General features: G+C 40.6%; 1 protein-coding gene across 1 annotated transcript; it reads right to left on the bottom strand.

Annotated features, from left to right (window-relative positions):
* Positions 1 to 776: 776 nt before the first annotated feature.
* Positions 777 to 18,428, bottom strand: SERINC1 (serine incorporator 1). The gene is made up of 10 exons (XM_008934003.2): positions 18,273 to 18,428; positions 12,507 to 12,668; positions 10,818 to 11,011; positions 7,853 to 7,932; positions 7,529 to 7,666; positions 5,282 to 5,451; positions 5,074 to 5,164; positions 4,077 to 4,218; positions 3,736 to 3,966; positions 777 to 2,406 (listed from the first exon to the last, which is right to left on the bottom strand). Exons 1-10 carry the CDS (start codon positions 18,309 to 18,311, stop codon positions 2,268 to 2,270), a joined length of 1,386 nt encoding a protein of 461 aa, XP_008932251.2. The 5' UTR covers positions 18,312 to 18,428; the 3' UTR covers positions 777 to 2,267.
* Between the last annotated feature and the right edge of the window lie 1,328 nt (positions 18,429 to 19,756).

Here is a 19,756-nt window from a genome sequence, read left to right as displayed (position 1 = left end):
GTTAAGAGTTTGTCTCTTATTCCGTGTGCCAGATGGGTGTGGCTTTGACAGCCTCATATTTTCGTATGTAGCTGTGCAAGGAGGTCTGCTTCTGTGCACAATTTTTGGAAAACACTTTATATCCAAACTTTATGGTTTATAATAAAGCGTCCAAAATAAGTGCTTAACGCAGCAAACTGTTTTCCAGTAATAGTACACAACTGGGTGTTTTTCGTCTTGATTTCTTACTGAGAACTGCAGCAGAGCCCCATGGCTTTCCTTCCAGTGGAGGAGCCGCTACACCTCTCAAAGGTGTGTCCATTGCTGCATTCACTGAAGCCTGTCACAGCTGCTGAAGTGAATTTCTGTAGTTGTGTTACAGAGACAGAGGGGTTTGAAGGGGCAGCTGACACACTCATGGCACCCTGAGCTCCTGATCTCATATAAACAGTAAGTCAAAATAAAGTGAAGAACTGCTGTAGTAGAATGAGTGTTCAGGTGTTATACCAAATTTGAACAGGTGCAATCCAATGCAGCAGCAGCAGCAGCTGATGAAGCAGGAATGCAGTCGGAGGTGCAAGGCATGGCTGCACAGGGCACAAACAGCTGTCAGAGAACTTCACCCAGGAGGTTGCACATGATCTCCCCAGTTGCTGGGGACTCGCTGCCCTAACAGGTGTGCTCTGCAGCACTGTCAGCTGCTACTGTTCGGAATCTCAGAAGAGGGGATGAAAATATAACACAAAATTTTGCATTAGCCACATATGGCTGCAGTATGAGACATCAAAAGTCATGGAACATCTTCATCCAAATTTATTTATTAATAAGGTAACAACATATTCCAAATTATTACGAGCCTTTACTACTCTTTCCATTATCATCTCAAGTTTGACTGACATGTCAGACTTTTGCAGTAAATGTCAGTGTTCAGTGCAGAATTAAAATAAAAGCTTAGAGAACAGCAACAGGAAGTCACAGTTACAAACACCACAGTAAGAGATGAGCATGACATCTGCTGCAGGCTCCAGGGTCACTCCCAGTCAGGCTGCTTTAGTCTCAAGTTGTAACAAGTAATAGAGAGAAATAATGCGGCTTAAATACTTCCGTTACAAAGCAGCAAGCACAAAAGCATTTAAGATTTCGTAACTGCACAGGAACTATAATATTGTAATCAAACAGATTAATGTCTTAACTCATGCCTAGAGTTAGACTTCCTAGGCTCAAATCCATCTCTGGTAATGGACAACAAGCAAAATACTTAATACAGTAAAAGATTTCAAGATTTAGAGCCGCAAATATTTTAAGAAACTCTTTAGCTGAAGCCTCAGTAAATGCAAACCCCCTCCTTTAGTTACTGTAATTTCAGTGCTCCTTTTCTTCCACTTCTTTTAATCACAATACTTAAAAAATTCCTGTAAAGGGTTTACACAGCTTTCAGCACTCAGCTCCTTGCAAAGTCTGTGATTGTAGCTTAGCAAAGAAGAAAGTGGCACACAGAACAGCAATAAATTACAGCACAGCTATCCCATATAAACTACTTTAAAAAAATAATAATACATAAATGCGCATTGTAAACAGGTGCCTCAAAAACATGCTTCTGAGCATCTGCTACGAGGATGTTTTTCCCCAGGGTGCCTGTCCTCCTGTCTGCAATGGGACACATCAGACCCAGCAGCACCATGGAGGACACTGGCTCCTCTGAAGCTCCAGGTGCAAGTTTCCCCATCACATCTGTGCTAAAGCTACTGCTGCCCTCGGCATGGCAAAGGTCAGGCTGTTAGTGCCTAAGTGCTGCGAGATGTCCAGTAAACTCCACTGTGCTCCATTTTGAGTCTAACAATGCTTACTCAAGGCTTACTTTGGAATCAAGGCAACAGGGATCATCAAAGGCAGCCCCTCCTTTACTTGCAAAGCCTGACCTAGCACTGTTTAGTTACCCTAATTAACACTTGCACTTTTTTTCCTACAACTATTTAATGCAACTGAGGGGAGAAAACATAATAGTTCTCAATCTTACATCTTGTGCTCCCAAAGCCACATATCTCAATCTAGGAGTAATCCCATGAAAACCATCATTACAGCAATTATTATTGAGCTCAGCTAGAAAAAGTCATTTAGTGAAATGACAGAAGACATGGTTCAAGGTAATCATGCAGAATAAAGCAGGGTATACTACATGGACAGCACACGCACACACACACGTATTTACAACTGCACTATTATCCAGAATACTGTTTGTTTCAAAGACACGGTGAAGCTGACACAGCCCCCCTGGAGAGCAGCACAGCTTAGTCAAAGTCACGGTTTGTAAGAACCAGCGGAGCAACCAGAGTCCACACATACAGCACGATGCCAATCCAGCTGGAAGATATCTTCACCCAGACAGACGGCCACTTGCTGGTCATTGTCTCATAAGTAGAATCCGGACTGTGAATAAAGGGAAAGAAAAAAGGTAATTTGCAACTTTTCTTTCAATACAACATACTTGTGTACTAAGCCACCCTTCCACACTCTTTTCAAAGTATATCATTTTTACTTCACACCTCAGAGGACATTTGTACCCTTCTTCCAGCCAGTTCACACCAGTCTGTACAAGAACAACATTTGTTAAGTTGGTGTCACAGGAAAGTGGAAAACAACAACAGCACCAAAAACAATTTACTAAGAGAAGCTGTCAAGAAGCAGAAATGATTACAAGGAATCTCTAAGCAAATCTGCAGAAAGGCAGTAAATGGATAGCACTCAGAGAGACAAATAATGTATTTTACCTTTCCAAAAGACAACACCTAGAAAAATTAATCATGCTGATGTCATACTGACCCAAGGGCCCATACCACCAGGCCCTCTCACAGAATAGCTGAGGTTGGAAGAGATCTCTAAAAGTTCTCCGGTCCAACACCCCTATTCCAGCAGGGACATCTAAAGCCAGCTGCCCCAGATGGCTTTTAAGTACCTCCAAGGATGGAGACTCCACGAACCTCCCCAGGCAACCTGTGCCAATGCTAAGTAGCCCTTGCAATGAAAAAAGTGTTTCCTGATGTTCAGAGGGAACCTCCCATGTTTCAGTTTGTGCCCTTTGTCTCTGTCCTGTCACTGGGCATCACTGAAAAGACCCAGCTCCATCCTCTTTACACTCTCTCTTCAGGTATTCATATACATTGATAAGACACCCTGAGCTTCCTTTTGGCCAGGCTGAACAGTCCCAGCTCTCAGCCTCTCCTCATATGACACATTACAGTCCTTTCATCATCTCTGTGGTCCTTTGCTGTTCTCTCTCCAGTATGTCCATGTCTCTCTTGTACTGGGAAGCCCAGAACTGGACCCAGCACTCCAGATGCGGAGTCACCAGCGCTGAGTAGATGGGAAGGAACACCTCTCCCTTGACCTATTGATATAACATGTCCTATTTCTCCTTTTTCTAGCTTTCTGTACCAGACACGGGCCTAGTGTTTACTAATTTTTAGTTGTTATAGAAGTTAAGTCTTTAGGCTGTTCATTTCATCAGGACATATTTCAGCAGTCCAGTGAATCACAAGAATTATCCTAGAAAATACAACAGGCACTTGGGAAAACAAGGTTGGCTGCACTTAATTTTCAAATACAATTCACTAAATATAGCTCAAACAGCATACGTCCCTTGAGAAGTCCCATTCAAGACCTACATTCCAGAGCACACAACCTGTGTCTCCTTGTCCAGCAAAAGATGGCATCTTGTATGCTCATTATTAAGCACAACATATTATCAAATGTAAATACCTGTACCAGTTGGTAAGTGTCATCATAATATACAGTGATGCCAGGAAAAGCATGAAGTGAAAGAAGGAGTAACTGTAAGTAACTCCATCTCTTTCATTATCTATGGCTCGGTGAACATCATCTCCATCATCAAGGGAGCCATCACTCCTGGGCATTCCATCTTCTATCAGTGTTGATTCATCACTGGTCAGCATCAGTTTGTTAACTTGGCTGTTGTTGGATGTTCGGATGCTGTATTTAACAGGAAAGGACACAGTACAGTTACCCAAATAAACACAATTTAGTATCCTACAACAAGAAGTAATACAAGTTAATAGATTATTTTTTTAAAGGAATCTTACCTTGAATAGAGAACACATAGCAAAAACAAAACCAGTCCTACAATTCCTTGTGCATCCCACCACTGCACCACCTGACCTTGGGTTGGAGTGCTGGTGCTGTTGTAACCAATGATGCTCAGCAAACTTGGGTTACAGCGCCTATCTGTGAGGGAAATTGCATTAGAACTTACATAAAACAAGACAAATATTTAATAGCACATTTCTATGCTGAACGCATGGAAATAGAAAAGAACTTCATAACTGTGACAGTCTTGAATTAAAAAAGCTTTGAATCTAATTTTAGCCTATCGAGTCTCCCTAAACCAGGGAAATGACAGTATGCAGCATAAAAACCTGTCTCTAAGCAGATAAAAGGATTTTAAACTTACATAAGATATGCATCAAATGCTTTACTGTTCCATCTCATAACTAGATGCAACAAAATTAAAATATCTGCATATTAAGCTTTAGAAATTCTACCACTAGAAAGCAAGTATGACAAACATATATTCTACAGATAGGGTGCCAGAGTCATCTCAGAGTTGGAGAACAATGCTAATAAGTTGGTTTCGTATTATCAGCGGTTCCCAACCCGCAGCATCCACAGGTAATACCGATTAAACAGCTGAAAGTAGCAGACAATCTTATTTCCCCATAATCACTGCCGGGATTTGATATAACTCATGTATGCTGTGACACAGAAGCACAGAAGATTGTCCATAGTTAAGATAAAAGGGTCAGAGATCCAATTAAAACCACCAAAATCAATATTTTAAAATTTATTTTAATCACCAGAATTTCTGAATTAATTTATTTATCTTTAGAGATGCTCAGCTGTTTTCAGACACAATAAACATTGACAACATTTATTTAAACTTGTTTTAAATCCTCAGTTTGGAAAAATAAAATCAGTAGCATCTCAGTCATCTAAGAAACATGAAACTTGGTAGGGAGACAAATCACCCTGACACCGCAGAGGAAATGCAGTAATCTGCAAAACCTAAGCTACTGCACTTACCTGGTTCATTGGTCATAGCTGACCAAGTCAAATACATTGTATAAACTGTGATCACTGAAGACTGCAGCAAACCAGACCTTGGCTGAGATTCCTACACAAAGGAGTCAAAAAACAGGGAAGTTAGGCAATTAAAAGTCTCAGGCACAATTATATTATGATAACACAAAAAAAACCCATACCCTAAGAGGTAACAGAATTAAAACTGCACCTGAATCCTTGGCAGAATTGACATTACAGAAGCACCAATGCACAGCAGCATATTAACACTGATGAATGTCTTGTTTTCAGAACAACCTTCTGGATGAGTGTAATAAACATAAAACAAGACGATAGCTACAAGAGACAGCAGGTAGTTGACAGCTGTAGCTGACAGCAGAGCTGTGAAGAGACAAAACCATAAACTGATTAATAACAGAGACTATTAAAATTGAAATAATATTGCATGATTATCAGGTTTTCGATACAGTATACAATGAGAGTTACGGGCACTGAAATGTAACAGAAGTTCTCAATAGTCTTAAGTGTTATAAAGAAAGAACATAACACATGGGAATCCTGAAGCTTTACTTGATTCTCCAGTGCTCTAACAGCAACTAGGAAGAGCAAGTATAAAGGAACACAGCTACACACAGCTAACAGCTAAAAAGAAACTAAGAGCTTAAAAAAGAAACTGAAAAATACTTCTCCAACAGAAGGTAAAACAAAATCCCATTTCCAAATCTTAGTAAAAACATTAAATAGTGAAGTGGCTATTGAATGAAAGCAGGCCATACTGTCTTTTGAAACACCTAAATGATCACATCTGAAATGCTATATTAAAATAAGGTATCATTTCTCCAGCGAGATGACTTGTACTCTCCTTCACTATCTTGGCCTTTCACCCACCATATACCTTCGAAGAATAACAGACTGGTAGATAGAAAAACAATTATTTGAGATGATTATGCTCAACATGAAGCACTAACAGACTTCTTTGTTTCTAATCAGTGCTAAAGGTGTAACAAAACCTCTGGCTGAAAAAAAACCAAAAACTTGCAGTCACCACTTCCCTGATACTAAGATGCACAGGAAGCTCCACTTGAATCTGAGGAAGAACTTCTTTACTGTGTGGGTGAGGAGTCTCCCTCACTGGAGATATTCAAGAACTATCTGGATGCAATCCTGAGAGACTGAAATGTTAAACTTAATGACTCAAACGGTCATCCATTGGCAAAAGCAGCAGGGTGCTTTGATTAGTCCAGGTTTGCATCCCCCAAACAAAGGGGGGAGGAGAGTTTTTGGACCTGTGATAGCCAAACCTCTGATCTGCATAAGAACAGCCCAGGTGCAGATGGAGTGAGCACCCAAGCTCGGTTTTGAGCCAAATAAGGGAAGAGGCCACAGATCCTGAGAGGTGGGATAATGCTTTTTATCATGCCAATGCTCTCCCTTACACAATTGGTTCAGTTGTCAAACTCCTCCCCAACTCTCTTTCACATTCACATACAGGCCTGAAGGCACTAATCCCTTCTGATGGGGCGTAACTGGTTCAACTGCACTGATGTGAGAGGCAGCTGCCATAGAAGGTGCCATAAACCATCAAAGACCCCTGAAATACCCACCACCACCACCTTCCACCAGAGGACTGTACATGATCCAGTGTTGAATCAGACAGTATAAAACACCCCACCCCAGGAGCAGTACCTGGGCATTCCCTCCTGAATCTCAGCGTATATTAACCTCCTGCACTTTGTGTTTCATGGGCTTCCCCCACCCTTGGTGGATCAAGACTGTGACCATGACTTCCATCAACAGACATCTGAATTATATCAAGTCTGGTGGCTGGACCCACGGGTGGTGTTATCTCTCTACTCTTATCCTTTCTTTTCCTTATACATTTTCTTCAGTGTTATTTTTATGCTTTTATATTGCTGTATTTCTACAGATAATAACCATAAGAGCTACATACCTCCTTTTCATTGCAACCAAACTGTTCTGAAATAAACTTGCCATATATATATTTACAAACACCAGTCATTTAGTGTACTTTCTCTCTAATGTGCCCCAAGGGATCCATTAGTAACAAGAACCTCAGTTACCCCACCTTCAGGGGCGGGTTCCAACAGCAATCCTGTGCAATGTGCTCTAGGATTACCCTGCTTGAGCAGAGGTTGGACAGATGACCTGCTGTGGTTCCCCCCAACCTCACCCAGTCTGTGATGCTACAAAACTGATGCCCTGTTCCCAGGGATTGGATCTTATTACTCAGAGACTGCTGCTCCCCTCCTTGCTTTTCCTTATTTACTTGACATCAGAAGGACATCAATGGAGCTGAACTACACTATTTGAGAAAATGAGACTTAGGCATAAAGCAGACCTTCTGCACTCTGGTAAAATGCACTATTCAGTGAGTAACTTATTTAATATAATGCACATAAACTGAAATTTAAAACTTGATTGTAGTACAGTCCTTTACCTGCATACCAGCATCTTGAGTTTCCTTCCTCCATTTTTTCAACCCAAGATTCATTCCAGGAGTGGGCAAAGTCAATGAGCAAGACCAGCTGAATAAGAATAAAGCAGAATGCTCCAGCCATACCTACATAAAACCACACTAAAAGAAAAATAAAACAAAACCAGTTAAGAACCATTAATAATTTGTATTAATGTCCCTAAACATAGAGAAATGCTATAGTTACACAGCTACAATTAAAACTGTATGACATCAGCATGCACTTGCCTTTGTTTTAAAACCCATTACCATTGCACCATGACACAGTGGAAGACAATATTCCCTTACCAGTTGTAAACGGTCCCTCTGGTATGAAGAAAGCTCCAACACTAATTGCAAGTGCCGTTGCAAATTTAAAGAACCAGAATCTAAGGGGAAATTAAAAAAAAAAAAGTTCAGGCAACTGCTACATCTTGTTTAATTCACACAGAAATCCACATCCTTAAGAGTTGGGGTTTTTTAATTCATTTATTCTTAACCTGCTTCTGTTGAAATAGGATAAAATTCTTATTTTATCTGTCCAAGATTTTTGTGATCCAGAAAATTATGTTTCAGCTGTGCTAGACTGACAGAGTTTGACATATTTCCCAGAGAGATCACACTCATGAATTACAAATGAAGCCAACTGTGAATTGGTTTTGTTTTTCCTAAGAACATTTTTAGCCAGAGCACTGAGATTACTGAACTACCTGCATATCAGAAAAAATTGGTTAAAAAAATCCCTACCTATTTCTAGTATCAAAACCAAAAAGGCAGAAGATCTGGTTGGTGCCTACAGTGACAGAAAACACTATGCTGGAGCTCCCTATCAGTCTCCATTCACTTCTTACAAGAGAGATATGCACTGCATTTTTCCTACCCAACTTCAGTCTCTTTAGGCCTACATCTGATGAGGATTTATCACAAGAACAAAAGCAAATGATTAATCCTTCAGAGAAAACACACAATCAAATTCCACTGCAGTGGCATTGGAATTTTTTTCCAGTAAAAGATATGCACCCATAGATCATCAAATGTTTCTTAGAAAGCATAGAAGGGAGTATATTTCACCAAAGATTCACCAAATTCACCCCATATAAACTGTATAGGGAAATTCAAATTGTTATGCCAATAAAACTGTAAGAAGGTGAAGACTGTTTTTTCTGATCACAGTGACAGGCAACTCTAAATACAGGCATGATGTCATCTACATGTACTTCAAAACTGTATATAACAGCACAAAGACATGTACCACACCCCCACAATGTCAAACACTTGGGACAGTTTTCAAATTTTCTATCCCTTCCCTTTTTTTCCCATACTTTGAACAAGTCTGATCGCTCCTGCTGGCTGTTACAGTCAAATAATGGAGACCAGAGGAATAAATTCCAATTGTGCAGAGAGGAACTATGTGAGATCATTGAAGTGTAGTATATTGAAAAATATTTAGTAATTCCCTGGGATGTAGAGAAGTGATTAAAGCCAGTTTGAAAGCTGAATTAAGTTATAATATCTACAGTGCAATACGTACCCCACTAAAACTAGTTTTTTAATCCACATAAGGAATTTTTTTTTTTAATCAATGTCATTCTCAATTACAGAAATAAGAATGGATTCAAGGTTGTATATATCTAATCTCTAATTCCAGACTCTTTAAAGGTATTTTAACACTCTACCCTTTAACTTGCTAGACAACAACTACAACAGTTATGCATTCTGTGCAACCCAGCTACTATTCTGTAAATACATTATAATCGATTTTTTTCTATTGTTATTATAAACCTGAGGCAAGAAACCACTCTGATTGCTGTTAAAAAAGCAGAGAAGGTGAACATTGGCACTGGAATGTATTACTGGACTTAACTTGCACGCAAGAATGAAAAAGTCAGTAGACAGAGATGGAAAAACAATATTCTGAATAAATTCACTGACAGAAACATTACATCACAAAGTATTACTGAAGATACATACAATTTCAAAAATCAAAAGCCATAAAGCTTTTCACAAAGCTAACTGTAATGCATTTTATTGAAGCAACCATTTGTTACAGAAGTGTTGGAAATAAGATTATTAAATATTTTACCAGTACCAGTTAACAATCATAATTTTTCTTTTTATCCCAGTGCTCATGTTAGATTGGCTAAAAAGAATAAACTGCTATGGGTTGCATAAACAGTACAAAAATTTGTACTAGGAAGCACAACACCAAACAAGGGTACCAAGAAGATCCCAAAGTTTTAGGTAAAAATATTCCACATGACATAAAAGATGTCTTTTGCTGTAAAAATGAACACAAGACACTGATATAGAATGTACCTGAACCATTTTCTTCTTGCTTGTAACAAGCACGTTCTCCTGAACAAAGCAGAGTGTAGGGAAAGGCTGAACTGAGTTACTGCTAATGTATCTTAATACTGTACTGTACCTTTTTCTTTAGACCAAAACAAAAAAACCAAACAAAGCAATATTCTGCTGAGTCTTAATTATTTTACTGTCCCCTAGAGAAATAATTTGAAGTTTTTTCTCATGTTATGTTAGACATGTTTAATCTTACTATACTGACTATAAGACAAAATTACTTCATCATTTTTATGGCTTAGCTGTTCATAGCTTCTGGTAAGTATAGTCACCTTGGAAAAGCAGTAGTCTAAGCAATCACTGTGACCATCAAGACTAGGCACCATAAATGGCTTTAGGCTTTTTAGCCTCATGCCCTCTTACAACTATTTACATCTCCTTGGTTCAAGTAGCTACATTACACATAGACAGAGCCTGGATGAAAACTGCCACTTGTGTCAACACATGAGCTGAAATCTCACTATATTCTTCCCTCTGATAACTCCAACTAAAATGAAATATAAAATTACTGGAAAGCTCAGAAACTAAATATGTCATTTATTTCTTTATGCAGAGGGTAGACTGAAGAAAAGACCGCAGAGAAAAGATATGTTTAACTCATAACTTTTAAAACAAAACTCTTCAGAAAAGAGCAAGCCCTTAAAAACTTCAAATTTAAGAGGAACAGAATTCCCAGAGGACAAATGAGGCTTTTTAATCTACTTGTTAAAAAAATCCCTTAGTGCCATTATTACTTAGTGCCATTATTCATCTCTGAATTTCATCATCTTCGGAAAAAAGTGGAATTTCTAATCTTGGGAAACCTCTGGACAGTTTAGGCTAATGTCACAGTTTAGGCTCTGAAAAGCAACAGCCATGTGTATCTTTTCCTCTTAAAAAATTAACCACTAACTCAGTTCTCATTTCTGCCTCTTACCCGTTATGAACCGCTGCCCTTGGGTCATTGCTGCTCTTCACTTTGATCATCAGCAAGGAGAAGAGGAGGAAGAACATGGCCATGCCAAAGCACACACGGTACACGGCTTTGTAACCAACAAGTACATCGCAATTCACGTGGCCGTGCACACCAGGAATACTTGTTCCCATCCCTCCATCACAAAATCCAGGAATCTGTGATAAATACAAGATACTTCAGTGATCTTTAAAAGACCTCCTTGAGTAAATGCATATTAATACATTGCCAATATGTAACTCATTAACAACATTATAACATTATGCAACTATTAACATTGTTAGAAAATATGATATTGAAGGGCTGTATAGGTACTTACAGTACAACTGGGATATCAAACATATTCAAGGAAAAAAAGTCCTGCATAGGCAAATTCTAAACAAAACCAAAAATAAGTCTTAGAATAGTTTGGTTTGGAAAGGACCCTTAAAGATCACCTAGTTCAAACCCTCTACCACGGGCAGGGACATCTTCAACTAGATCAAGTTACTCACAGTCCCATCCAACCTGATCTTGAAAGTTTCCAAGGATGCAACAGGACTCTTATGAATAGAAGGTTTTTTAAATGTTATTAGCAATTTTGGAACTTCTCAAAGAAATGCAGTTTTCACTTGCTAATATGAATCAAGAGATAAATAAAAGATCTGGGAACTGGTAAATTTGACTTGACAGTTACTGTCAGGCTCATGACATAGCTAGGAGGTGGCAGCCTGCTCACATCTCAGTCTCAGACTCTCCCAAAAAATGTAACATCACCATCAATTAGATGTACCTGTAACTTCCTTACAAAACAGTTGAGAACATTCTTTCCAGTCACTAGCAGGACATGATCAACATCTTTTAGAAGTCAAATCATACTCCAGAAGGCTGTAATTTTCTTTCCTATATGACTAACATGGCTCTCACTGAAGCTCCAGTGTGGTTACTATACCACACTGAAATAAACATTTACAAATGAATCATTTTGGGGGGAAAAAAAATTAAAAGCATGCCCAACCAAAGTTACTATCTACTGAAAAAAAAAGCAAAGACAGCAAAACAAAGACTAACAGAAGTACAGTACAGGAAACCCAAGCTGACTGAACCTGTAAGCTCACATTATCACTCTCTAATTTTACATGTACTATCACATCTTCACATAACCAATAAACTAAAATTCCACAAGCACTTCCTAATTTCTTGAGTGAAAAATACACTACTATGATTAATGACAAATATTTTTGTTATGCATTGCAGACTTTAAAATAGAACTTTAATTAGTACAGCACAATAAACAATATTTTAGACTGTGACTATTTTTTAACTGCGAACAAAATCAATCAAGTGCCACAAAAACAAGCATCTCCTTAAGACATAATTTGAACTATACACACACAAATTAAATTTTCTTGTTTAATAAAAAATCATTTTTTTTCTGCTCCAAGCTATTAAAGAAAAGGTGCAACTTCACTTCAAAATAGTTCTTTTCATCTATAAAGTGATTTTCCAAAAGTTCTTTGTTTATTTGATCTATGATCAAATAAATGGTGACTGTGAAGCACAGGTGACAGCAAAATTACATATTTCCAAATAAAATCCAGGCTTTCAAGATGTCAATTACTATTATCTGTGACATTTGTTCTACCAAACATGTTAGCAATAAAGCAACCTGACCTTCTTCAGCTGCTCTTCCATGCCTGGTATTAACATCACACAGGCAACGCTCACGCCAAGAAGCAAAAAGAAGGCATAGATCAGCCGAGTTATGGTGGAGTTGTTTCCACTGGGGCAGCATCGGCAGAGCAGGCACGGGGCACTTCCACACAAACACGGTATCTGAGAGGGAGACAGAACATGAATTATTTATAAAGCTTTGCACTGCTAGATTTCAATATTTAATCAGGCTGTGTAGATCATCTGAAGTTACGATGAAAAATGACTCATCCTATGCATCCCACCCACCAGTGCAGGCTAAGTCACTGCAACATCTTACAGAGCCACCCAACAACCTTGGCAGTGCTTCCTGATTCACCACCACTGTACAGTGAAATCAGTCAAAAGTAATCACTTATCCATTGAAAAGAAACAAAGACTTGATTCAGGCTCATTTGTTCTCTTCAATTTATTTCATTTCAGTTAATAAGATGCAAGGATTACGTTGAGTTAGCAACTACCTCCTCCCCTCCACAGCTGTACACATGAAACAAATACAAGGCAGGAAAAAAAATAACTGTCATGAAGGTACACTTTTACCACCTGGCAGAGTGGGGACCCAATCCTCACTGGGGCCATAAACATTTCTGGAGCACAAAAAGCAGGTAAAATACCCTAAAGCTTAGGTTACAAATTATTTTGTATTATCATCTACTCATATATCACATAATTCTGTTAGCTTGCAAAATCATCTTATGCAATCTGAAAGCTACAAAAGGCAAGAGCAGAATAAATATACAGTACATGTGTTATTGATACCAAATATCGACAGCAAAAGTGGATGGGAATGCTGTACAGCTATAATACTACAAGAGGGACAAAAACCAGGACAAAATTTACCTGTACTTAAGCAGAAAATTGTCAGAAGAAAGGGAGCAGATAGTTCTGTTTCACCAGGAAAGGGCTGGGGAGCGAGAAACAATTCTCTGCCACTTACTGGATGGCAATTTGGGAAGCAAAAGAAAGGTAAGGTCCCACAAGTAAACATTAACCAAGAGGAAAGATACAATCAAAAAGTGTGAGCACTGCCCTATCTGAGCTACAACAGACCGTGCTACCTCTGACAAAGATACAGAACAGGGTTAAAACCCATCTTTTCCCCCAGCACACATCCAGGGACACCTCTGCCATGTGACAAAAGCCACAGGTGTCCATCATCTGTGCATGAAAGACACCCAGTCAGTCACATAAGGACATGACTAGTTACATGGCCACATGACCAGGGCATGCCAATCACCAAGTACTACCGGAATGTGTCAGAAAGAGTTCTTAAAAGTTTAGTCATATGACAAACAAAAATGCCAGCAGTCTGCTGCTACCGGAAAGGCCCCAGGGGCTGCAGGGAAAAGCAGACAAACTGCCACAACACTCTTGTCTTGGAAGCTTCCTGAGAAGCCCTTGGGGAAAAGGCTGATTATGTGTTCTTACAGTTCGAACAGTGTTCAACTCACACACTGGACTCGCAGAGTTGGATTTTTTAAATCATTTCCTTATATTCTTTTTGTACTTATCTTCATTCCTGAGGATGGAGGAGCCAAGAATTTTCACTCCACTATGCTACAGAATCATCTTTAAATTAGTAAACTTCACCAGTAAATTTGTGAAACTAGGTAGTTTTAACTATTTCAGAATGTAAAAGCTATTATATTGCCCTTTTTTACCTTCTCCTCCACTAAGTATCATTATAGCACAAATAATATGAAGATGTTGATTACAGGACATTTCATCTCAATATAATAAAGAAATTGTTTACAGTACGAACAATTAGTCACTGCAACAACCTTCCCAAGGATGCAGCAGTCTCCATCACTGGAGGTTTTCAACATGCAACTGGACAGGGCACTAGATCATCCCATCTAGGCCCCCCTTTTCCATGAAAGATGGACCAGATGATCCTTGGAGGCTGCTATATGACTGCATGAAAACTATATTAAGGGCATCTATGCTTAATAAACAGGAAATGTATAGCAAATATTGGCTCAGCATGCATCAGAATTTTATAGTATTACTGTATTACGCTATTTCCTACATGCACAAACAGCCTTTCTAGCGAAAAACATCTCTGCTCAAAAAGTTACTTTCTTGAACTAATTCTGTCTGCATTAATATTTCCAAAGATACTGTTGAATAAAAGGTGGAACTTGGTAGATTACAATATATGCCCAGGTTCACCAGCTGCAGAAAATTTGGTGAAAAGAGCACCTTGTAAAAAAGTCACTTCGCTGGTGAATCCCAATGTTAAATTGTTTAATACCTAAATAATTCAAGCAGCTTGCTCCTTAGTGCCTCAAGGGGAAGGCAGTATGTTTCTAGAGATACTGGATGCTTGCAGTAGCTGAAATAAAGGTGACTGTCTCCAACCCACTGGAAAACAATGTGTCAAGGGAAACAATATAGCTCACTTTAGAGTCTAAACTCCCACATCATCTTGTAAAACTTTCCCCCCAAACAGCTCATGCTTTCAAGCTGTGATCACACACATCTCTGAACAAGAGACACCTATTGATAACTGATACTATTTATACAAGTTGACCACTTCTACAAGGAATCCCTTTACAGTCCAAATCCCTCTTCCTTTGGCAAAAGAATATACATCATTCCAATAAAATAAAATTATACTATTAGCAAAATGACTTCTAGCAAGTCACAGACTTCGAAAAGAACAGAAAGCAAAGAACATCCAGCCCATGGAATTCAGTCTATCAGCAGAGGAGACAAGGACAGTTTGTGCCACTTTCATCCTAAATTTGAAGCATGCTTCCTACAAAAATATGCAACAGTACAAATAGTAAGATACTACCATGCAGATCAAAGCTTAGCTCCTCATATAAGACTCAGCTGAGTCATAGATGCAGACAAAAAGTTACTCTTCAATTATTTTTTTCCTTGTTTTCATAAGGAAGCTTAGACACTAGTTGTAAAATCTCAACTGAATAAAATCTATTGCCATCCAGAAACTTTTGTACCTATCAACCAACTCGTATTCCTTTACATTTTTGAGAAAAATAAGCAGCTTGGCGGTGTTTACTAAGACAAAATAAGAAAAGGCAACCCACACACCTATTCTGGGAGCAGCCAGCTGGGCAGACCATCCAGCTAATTCATGCCTGCTAAACCAGTCACTTCATTCCCTAGGGCAGTGGAAATTGCATGAGGAACACGTAAGATGAATATTGCAGGAGAGAGGAGAGAAAACCCCATAAAATCTCTGAAAGTCAAACGTTACTGGCCCTGATGGACACAGAACAAATTTTTAATATCAAATATAATCTTCCTACTGGAGTAATGATGACTAAATGATTATATACTGAATTAAGTATTTGCAAAAACACTAAGTCCTCGCTGGGCCTAGTCAGGTTTTAGCTACATCATCCCTGCTCTTTTGCTTAAAGGAACTAAATCAATCAAGATCTTTACCTTGACAGAGAATATTAAAGCGAGCAAAACAGCAGCTCAGCTATTTCAGAGAAATAGTGCAGTAGAGGCAATGTGCAGCAGAGGGAAAGTGGCAAAATGCAGCAGAGGGAAAGCAGCACTGTGCTCTTACAGCTTTGCCCCCATCGCACCCGCCATCTCTGACAAGCTCACCTCTGCTCATAAAAACACTGAAGTAAAACACTGCCCGATCAGCACACAGGAGGGCAGAGCTACAGTCAGCCATAACACACCACAAAAAGTCCAAAAGAAACAAATCTGGCATGAGGCCTGATATCAAGGCTACGCAGAGCAGCTCTGCATGGCACAACACTGGCCCTGCAGAGAACTCAGCCAAGGCCACGCTGACAGCAGTGTCCTCACAGGAAAAAGAGTTTTCCTGGCCATGGCACAGTCTGCACTAGCACAAACTCCACTACACCTGGTTCAGCTGCTACCTCACCCTCGCAGTTTGTTTCTTTCTCAGAGCCAAAACAGCGTTTTTAGTGACATACCCTTAGAGACCAGCACGGGCAGATTTTTACTATTAAAAACTATCATATGGGCTTCAAGTGCTGATTAGCTGTGGTTTTAAATGCTTAAATCAACGCTTAAAGCCAACAGGGGAAAAGAAAAATAAAACCAACAAAACCAACAAAAAACCCCACCCTGATTTGTTTGGGCACTTTAAAGGAAGGGACAGGGGTTAGATACTCACAGTACATCTGACTTAAATAAGATTACATTCTCATGCAAATCATTTTATCTAACAGGCCATTAGCTGAATTTCTCTGCACAGAAGCAAACACTCAAAAGCAAGTACACAGGGGTTCTTCATGTACTACAAACACAAACCAGTTGTCAAAAAGGCTGTTCATGAACTTGAAAATGCTATATATATTAATTCAAGTATTTTAATTAAAGCCTATAGTCACACCGTCACTAAGTGTTTTATATTAATTTAAAAAATTAATGTTAAGTATATTCAGCTAGTAATTAAAGTCTAACTGCTAAGTGTAGTGTTTAAAATGTTAAAGAGAGGAAAATGAACATGACAGTACTTAGTTAACTGGGTACCATCGTGTTCTAGTTGATTATTTGCATGCATATCAGCCTGGAAAGTCAGCTCATACAAGTTTTCAAATTCTAGGATCATTTGTACATGAGTACAAATTACGTATCATCTCAATTAAACATCACTGGACCAGGGCAGCCAAAGCCCATACATTCTGATAGTACAAAAAACAGGAGCTTGGATAAATATGAAGCTTTTTTACTACACAAAAACGTGTGTGAACTGTATGAATACAGATAATCTAATTTAATCCGTGTATGGTACAATATTTTAGGTATGGAAAATTTAGATTTTCGCTATTCCACTGACATTTTTAAGCCAAATATCTAGAAATTCACAGTCCACCTGACTGTGCCTATATACCTAGGGTCTAGACTTGTAAAGATGTATCATCACTTATGCATAAAAGAGCAACGCCTCAGATGAGGACCCTTTATCAACTTCTTTGCTTTCCTGCATAGTGCAAACAGTTTTAATACCATCTCAAACTATTGTTCTCCGTTAAGAAAAAACACCTGACGATGCTTAGCACGGTGGTGACACACCACCACGGATTACTGCGCACTGACAAAACGATGGCTCGGTCAGACAAAGATGCTACAAAGAGTGGAGCTGCTCAAGACAAAGCCAAAGGAATGAGGAATTCAGATACAAATATCAGAATCAGGGAAACACGCGAGTTCTAATTTTCCTGAAAAAACCTCTGGAGTTCAAAGCATTTAATGAGACTGCGACTCCTTTACAGAACCGGGGAGAGGGAATTTCGGTGGACACCGTAACACCCCCAGGACAATAACGCGGATTAAGAGCGACCAGCAGCGCGACAGCCCAGCCTGACTGGGTCAGCACGAAGCTCGTCATGGCCCCGGCGACATGGCACCGCCAGATGCCTGGAGATCCCCGGACAAGCCCGAGTGGGGGGGGGCCCGGCGGGGCCCGCGCTCTTCAGCCCGCCGCAGAGAGAGCCCTGCCCGGGAGGAGCGGGGGCAGCGCCCGCTCGGGGCCGAGAGCCCGGCTGGGAATGGGGAGGGGGCCCGCAGCCTCCCCGCGCCGGGGGACACGGGAAGGCAGCGCCACAGCCGCGCCTGGGAGACACGGGCACGGGGAGGTGATGGGCGAGGCCCGGGCGGCGAGGGAAGCGGAGAGGGAAGTGCGGGTGGGGAAGAGAAGGGCAGGGAGCACCGGCCGCCGGCTCCGAGCCTGCGACGGGCAGGGAGGGACCCCCGCGCCCCCCTTACCCAGCTCGCCAGGGAGCAGAGGCCCAGGACGCCGCCCATGGTCCTCGACCAGCTCCGGCTCGGGCTCCTCCAAGATGGAAGCGCGGCGGACGCGGCTCCGACGCCGTTGTTTACTGCTCCCAGCGGCGCTTCCGCCGCTCTGACGGCACCGGGAGCGTCACTTCCATCCTGGAGGAGGCAGGGCTGCCTTGTCCGCCGCCCGGGAGGGGCTGGCCGGGGTCTGTGGAATATGTCGACAGAATGTGAAGCCAGGGTGTTCTTTGGTGTCAGATCTTTGTACGCTTTCAAGCCTAATCAGCAAGAAAGGATACCTAACCAGTGGGACAGGCAGCAGCCAGCATCCCTTAGTCAAGGGCACCCGGGAACTAAAGCTTAAGGCTTGTTACTTGTAAACTGTGGATATAGTAAATCAAGATGTTCTTGTCTGTCAGTAGAACAAATAACACCATCCCTTAGTGAAGGACATCAGGGAACTAACAAACTTTAATGATGTAGTAAATCAAGATGTTGATCCATGTCTATGTATACATTGCTAACTTGGCAAAATACTCGAGGTCCATGTATCCTGTAGCTGAACTATGTTCATTATAATGCTAAAAATCACACCTACAGATCAAAAAGACCCCTGTCCAGGTGCAGACCCTTACCCTGAGCATATGTAGAAGTTAGCTGGGGTTATGTAGCTTATATGGCAATTTCTAGCTAATCACAGTACAAGATTTGTACTTGGAAAATTACTAACTCTGAATTTCTGTGTATAAATAATGGCATGGAAAGTCCAGAGGGGCATGTTTCATTTGTGGAACACCACTGAGCAACCAGGCTTGCACAACTCTTGAGATAAATAACTAATCAGTGTCTCTCTTGGGTGTGTGATTATCAGTTTGTTGCACATCAGGTAAAGAATCCGATTTTCTGGACAACGGGCCGGCAGTGGCATCCCTGGTCGCAGGCCTCTGGCATCCCCTGGCAAGACAAGCGGCTGACTGGCTGTGGCTGCCTGTGCCACCATGTGTTTTGGTCGCATGCACACACACAGTCCTTTGGTGTGTTAGAAGGACATCAGGTGGTTAAGAGTTGGCCTGTGCTTCTTAATTGCCTCCCCACGAGTACCTAAGCCAGGGAGTGGCAGAAAGAGGGGAAGATGTTGCCCGGAGCAATGGGCCAGGCTCCCTGCAACAGCTGCCAGCACTTGATGTGCTGTTTCCCAGCACCTCCCAAATTCGGCCAATGGGCTGAAGCAGGATGGCTGTACTCACCTGCCCAATACTAACCAGAAGGCTTCAACCCATAAAAACCATATAAAATTTTTACTACATCATATCATATTAGGGACCATGTTTCTTACAAGTATCTATTGTGTTGAGCCTGCGGGGCTTTCTGGTGATGCTACATAGAAGATGAACACAGCCCAAAAGAAGAAAAGAGTCCAAAAAAGAAAATAGCCCTAAACGAAAAAGTATTCTTCAAAAATCCTTACAAAA

Source organism: Manacus vitellinus, unplaced genomic scaffold (genome assembly GCF_001715985.3).
Source record: "Manacus vitellinus isolate BGI_N305 unplaced genomic scaffold, ASM171598v3 scaffold_4_pilon, whole genome shotgun sequence".
Lineage (NCBI taxonomy): Eukaryota > Metazoa > Chordata > Aves > Passeriformes > Pipridae > Manacus > Manacus vitellinus.
This window is presented reverse-complemented; position numbering and strand designations above follow the sequence as displayed.

Bases quoted from the DNA above. Each gene is read 5' to 3' on its own strand.
- SERINC1 (XM_008934003.2), bottom strand. From the start codon at position 18,311: ATGGGCGGCGTCCTGGGCCTCTGCTCCCTGGCGAGCTGG. The intron at 7,933-10,817 runs GTAAGAGGCAGA...ATTTCCCCTTAG, and splicing joins AGGGCAGCGGTTCATAACGG to ATTCTGGTTCTTTAAATTTG. The intron at 4,219-5,073 runs GTAAGTGCAGTA...TTTCCCTCACAG, and splicing joins AGCTATGACCAATGAACCAG to ATAGGCGCTGTAACCCAAGT.